The sequence below is a fragment of the Alternaria ethzedia genome (genome assembly GCF_023757985.1).
Source record: "Alternaria ethzedia strain BMP 0044 chromosome Unknown scaffold_65, whole genome shotgun sequence".
NCBI lineage: Eukaryota > Fungi > Ascomycota > Dothideomycetes > Pleosporales > Pleosporaceae > Alternaria > Alternaria ethzedia.
The window spans coordinates 24939-31177 of record NW_026056258.1 but is presented as its reverse complement, the minus strand read 5'-3'; the positions used below and the strand labels follow the sequence as shown (position 1 = coordinate 31177).

The window sequence follows — 6239 nt, the reverse complement described above, 5'->3', positions numbered from 1 at the left end:
TTTAGCTAAGTATTTTATAGTAATAAGATAATAAGTAATAAAATCTAAAAGATAGAAATAGCCTATAGATATATAGATATATTAAGATAATAAAGAATATACCTAAAGATAATAAACTATTAGTACTTATATAGTCTATAACTTACCTAAAAATAATACTATTACTATTTTATATATATATTACTACTTAGTAATTATATCTTTATCTAATATAGTAACTATACTATAGATATTACTATATAAAGCTATACTATTCTAGAGTATTAACTAAACTTATTCTTATTAGCTTCTATAGCGTAGCCTTTACTTATAAAACAAAGCGTAGAATACTTTTTATATCTTAGTGTCTTAGAGTCTCTAATAAAATCTATACTTTTAGATTATTTTAATAGTATAAAATATTCTAGACTTAAGAAGCTTTTTATATAAAAGTCTAGCTTACTAATAGTTTAGATAATAGTGTAGATAGTGTAAGATAGATCTAAGACTTTAGAATTTATTATTTATTTTACTAATATAAGAGTATAAAAGTTTAATATAATATATAAAACTTTATAGCTCTTTTACTAGATATTCTATATTTTATATTAGATAGAGATAAATTATAGTTCTATAAAGAAGAAAATTTTAGTATATATTATAATAGATAAGCTAATAAAGAAAGCTTACTCTAAAAAGAAGTGTAAGATATAAGTAAAGACTAGTGCTTTTTATCTTCTCTAGTAGTAAATTAGTAATAGTAGAACGTGTAGAGATTTCTAAAACTATAAGAATTTAAGTTTTACTATACTTAATACTTATAGAGACTCTTAAATATATTACTAATTTATAAGATATTATACGTATATTACTCTATAATACTTCTCTAAACTCTTATACTATTACTTTACTAATCTTTATATAATTATCTTACTATCTACTTCTTTTTCTTTATTATATATTAGTATTATAATTATATTTTTATAGTCTTTAACTATAGATAAAGTAACTTTAATATACTTATCTAACTAAAAGGTTTTATATTTCTATAATAGTATCTATTACACTATAATTTAATCTCTAATATAGTAGATTAATCTATAACTATAAAGTTATAATATTATCTTACTCTTATCTCTATACTCTATAACTATCTATTATTAATCTACACTATACTAGTCTAGCTATTTTAAAGCTAACTTTACTCTTTAATTAAAGTATATATTAGAACTATACTATCTTTAATATACTTCTTTACTTTTTCTTATTCTTTATATTCTAAAGTAACTAGTTACTAGTAGTTTAAACTATAGATATAATCTAGTCTAATTACGCCTAGAGTATAACTTAAAAGAGTAAGCCTTATACTAGTATAATAAGTAATAGTGTTTAAGGCTAAGTATATTAAAATATATACTTAACTCTTTTCTAGAAATACTATTAAGAGCTATATTTAACTAATATAGCGCTACTATAGATAGTATATTATAATTATAGGTCTATATACTTATAGGTGTAAGGTATATAACTAGCTTATTCTCTTACGCTATTATAATAGACATAATTAATTATTAATATTCTAATAAACCTTAAATATCTTTAAGTAGAAGTAAGCTAAAATAGCTCTTAATTACGTTTAAAAGAATATAGATAGTTAGACTTAATTATTAAGAAACTATTACAATTATACGCGCAAAAATACTGTTTAGCTTAAATAAAAAAGATTACAATTATTAGAGCCTACTAGAACTACAGCATTATAAGACTGTAGTTTATAGATAATAATGTTCTTAACTAACCTTACATTGGTGAAATAAGATAACTCGATGCACCTTGTGTAATCTCGAAGGCGAAGGCCGTGGTCTTGGAGTAACGCACTATTTAGGAACTAAATCTAATCGCTTGTTGTAGAACGGGGATATGTATGTCAAAGTATTGGTGGCGTCGTTAAGATACCGCGGTAAGAACTAAACAGCGTGAACGCGATAGAGACGATGCACTATATTCCGGACGAAGCTAGAAGTGGTGCCGCGAGGCAGCAGATACATGTGCGTATCCGATTATTCTTTAATAATAATGTTTGAGGAGCAGATGACCATTGACGACCTTGAGGGGACCTGAGAGTGGTGCCGAGGTGTGAGCGATAATGCCATGCCATCTTGCACCACCGCCTATGATGCCGTGCGTCCTCTTCCTGCTGTCGTTCGCGCTTGAACCAATGGCACATACAGTGGAGAAGGGGTGTGCTTGGAGCCAGACCGATGCTTGGTCCTGGAAGCGCTGGAAGGACGCAAGTCTCATTCTCGTCGCATCATCATGTCAAGCCAAAGATTCAGATCACACCCATGACGACGCTTTGCAACCACAGAGCTGGTGGGTGGAATCATAACTCATGACCGTGTTGCGACAGGAACGCTTCTGAGCATTAGATTCGAGCTGGCTATGTGGCTCTTTGTCCAGTAGATGCAGAACGCATACCCGATAAGGGTCACACACCAAATTCACCTGTCGTTACTGCGCGTCCGAATGTTGTCACTTTGCCCACCATACCGCGCCAGCCGTCATCGAGCGAAAAGTAGCCCATTCTTCTTCGCACGAGCGTGCTGTCATGTGCGCCAATGTGCTGGGAACTGCACTTGGAATCAGAGCTGCCTCTCGCGCACTACGAGCGGCGCGTGGCCGCACATGTGTTGATGTGTACCGTATTGGCACGATACATATCGCGTCGTGTCACTAAGTGATGTTAAGTGGCCAAGCGTGTAAACCGCATCATTGCCGTTGATGTTGGTTACGGATGGCGAGGCTTGATGTGTGACTAAGCATCGAGAAACGGCTAGCGTCCACACGGGGAAATAGAAAATCCGACCCCGGAAGCTGCAGCGCTCGCCACCAACACGCTTAGAGCGCGACCTCCACTCTGACGACCATCACCGCCATCGTCCCTAACCATCTCGACCTCGCCTGCTAGCCGCCGTCAACCGCAGCCACAGTCTCTCGTCAGCTCCTGGCCTCCGCTCCTCTTCGCCAGCCTGTCGCCTTGCCTCAGTCCGCCATCCCCCGGGACCTTTGACGTGCGCGCGGTGTTGTCGGCCTACAGCCCACGCGTCGGCGACTCACGCGTCAAAGGGGCGGTTCTCAAGCAGTCGCAGATTGTGCGGACACGACGGGGACAGCAGTTCACGAGCCGACACCGCGCTTCCGTTCCACCCAGCACCATTCGCCGAGCCGGACACAACGAGTCAGGGCTGCTCTCCGCGCACAACGCGTCAAAAGCCCGGGCGGGTGGGTTTCCTTTGCGTTCGCTTCATCGCAAGGGGGATATCACTTGTGAGTGATACTTCTGCACCATGGTCCGCTGGCTTGTCTCCAAGAAGGGTGTGCCTGTGTTGGCAAGCGTAAGATCGGACCCTGCTGCACAATCACCATGTGTCTTGGTCGTGAAGTATAACGAGGAGCCATTGCAGCTTAGCTTCCTTTTACAATGCACGACTTTCATTCATGGCTTCGATGATGAGCAAACGTTTACTTTGATCTATGATGCTGACAACCTGATGCGCGACGCAACTACGCTCAGCGATGCTACCACGTCCCTTTCCCACGACCAGTTGACCTCCATCGCACGCGCCGGAAATCCCCAAATAAGAGCATTGGCTTTAACGCTCGCGAAGCCATGCAAGATCAGGTGCCCTTCTTCAACCGCTACCTTCACATCGAAGAGCGGATATGAGGCCCCCTTCCACCGCCTGGCTGCCCTCGCGAAAGCTACAGCAATCGATATCACCTTTGACTACAATTGGGTGCACGCCAACAATCGTCTTCCCCTGGAACGCCTGTTCAAAGAAATGGGAGCGTTCTCGGGGGTCTCTGAGAGTGCCGATGGATGTAGATACGCGGATTGGGCAATCTTCAGTACCGTTGAAGGAGACCACCAACCACCGCCTTCGTACGCAAACGCGGTAGATGCAGGTGCGTCGCAAAAGCGACCCAGGCGTGGTAGGTTACCTCGTGCCACAATCACTTCCTCGACAATTACTCATACGCAAGATAGTTACACCACCCTCGCATCCCGCATCGCCGCCTCATAAACGTCCGCACTACGATCATGGGTCGCCCACAGAAGTTGCGACATCCTCACCTTGCCCACCCAGCACATCCCATCATTCGCCATGCGAGAAGGAGGAAGCGAAACTAATAAGTGCACACCCATCTCCATACGCCAGTGCCGAGCTCGCCTTCCAAGACGTCGTCAATAAGGCCGTTGAAGCTCAGCTTCCAGCCCTGGTCGAAAGCATGTTGCCCAACATTCTCAGGAGCATATTGCCGGATGTCCTCCATAGATCCCTTGCTCCCAGACGATCACCTTCTTCGTCGCCTCCCCCTAGAGCCAGCTGTACCCCCCAACCCTCGCCTTCCCTCGGCACACTCATAGCCGACCGCATGGAAGTTCTGGCCAAGGATCACTTGACTTCGATCTTCGCCGATGCCAATGACCAAGCGTACAGCCTCCGTAATCAAGCTGAGGGAGAGTTTGAAGACGTGGTTGCCGACCACAAGCTCGATGTCGACACAATCAAGGAGGACTGCATACGAGAGCTTGGTGAAGTGGTTGACGACAAGCTGTGCAAGTTCAAAGAGGAAACCGAGCAGATTGTCGAAACTGCCGTGGAAGAAGTAGGGACCAAAAGCGGTGAAGTTCGCGACGACTTCTGCGACGGGCTTGAAGAGTTCGTGAAGATAGCTTCTGCTTCACTCAAGAAGTTGAGAGAAGGGAAAGGCCATCGCAATCGTATGTCGACGAGTCAAGACTAAGCATCACGAAGTATATCATTACACGATGGATCGTCATCTGTTGCTTGTGATGCCGCTGCCGTCTAACGCTTAGAGATTGTTTCTCGTCTCATCATACAACACATGCCTGGCAAGATCGCATAGTCGCATGTGACTGGGGCTTTCTGACTCCTGTGCGGTCCCGCGCTCTCCCAATCGAAAGCATCTTCATCAGCCTTCTTTGCAGTCAGACTTCACCCTTTTACCCAGCTACTTGATAGGCTTGCGGAGACCGAATTACGAACGCTGGAATCGTAGATCCAGCTTTGCGCACCGTTATGCTCAAAGACTTCACTGGTCCCACATCATGGCAGTGATTAGCGGAGTCATGAAATGATGTCGACGCCTTCATACCATGGCAGTCAAGCGATCAGGGATGATGCAATAGACTGCGTCTTCCACCCTGACCCCTGCGTAATCCTAATTCGAGCTGGTTATCAACGTTATACTTTGGTACACGGTATGATTGCGATAGCTTGGCTGTTCGTGCGATCAGAACACATCCATCAGCATCGCCATTTCAGCCGCCAGAAACGCAAGGCAGAATGAGTGTTGGAACAACTGTTCAGACCGAAAGAGCAGCGCAACGTTGGTTCTGTGGCAGGCGCGACGTGCCTGGTTAGCCCTCGCTAATCTAAGTGCCCTCACGCATCGGCTGAAGCAAGAGACCACAACGAACCTCATCAGATCGTTCCAGCTTGCGCGGCCCGGCCAGACGACTTGTGTCGCATCGTATAGTCCGCCTCATCTCTCTCACGCTGCACACGAAAGCCGATCGAGCCCAAAAGCCTGCTCTATATTCTGTCCGCTGCCGGCGTCAATGTACGAGGTCTTCTCTCAACTATCACACGAAACAGCGCCAGGAGCTGGCCAGAGGACATGAGATCTGAGAAAGCAATGTCGCGCCGGAAGGAAATGCCTCATCTACCAAAATATCCGCCTTGTGAACGAAGCCCAAATAACGCACGTCTCACCCATCCTGGCATTTGCGATAACCCGGATACAATGTCGCACCCACCAACACCATGTGCTTCCCATATCCTCGGAGCTCGGTAAGTCTTCGCATCCAGGTGTAATATCGCGCTCCGAGACCTCGTCCCGGCTCAGGCAAACACTTTAGACTGTCATCTGATCAGGTTGAGAGTGACGCCTTAGAAGGCATGCCTGTGGCGAAGGACGCAATTGGCTCCGGGTGGTGAAATGGAGAGAGCGCTTAGTGCTAGGTCTTGTTTGGTTGGTGATGCTTTCCGGCATAGGTACGGTGTCGCCTTCTGACATGGACACTCATTACAGTTTGCGGCGTTCATTTCTTCCACCACTATCTCTGAACGTGCTTCCAGTGGCTGCACATGCTGCTCTGAACATCTGGGACTACACATCGCTCGGCCAACACGGTGACTCCACGCCATCGGAGAAGTTGAAAGCAAAAGATG

The 6239-nt window shown here is 44.2% G+C and overlaps 1 protein-coding gene across 1 annotated transcript; it reads left to right on the top strand.

Moving 5' to 3' along the window:
- Positions 1–4096: 4096 nt before the first annotated feature.
- On the top strand, positions 4097–4788 carry J4E87_011037 (uncharacterized protein; the record flags this gene model as incomplete). The annotated part of the gene is made up of 1 exon (XM_049382604.1): positions 4097–4788. A coding segment is annotated over one exon (692 nt), but the record flags the coding sequence as incomplete, so codon positions are not given.
- Positions 4789–6239: the final 1451 nt, after the last annotated feature.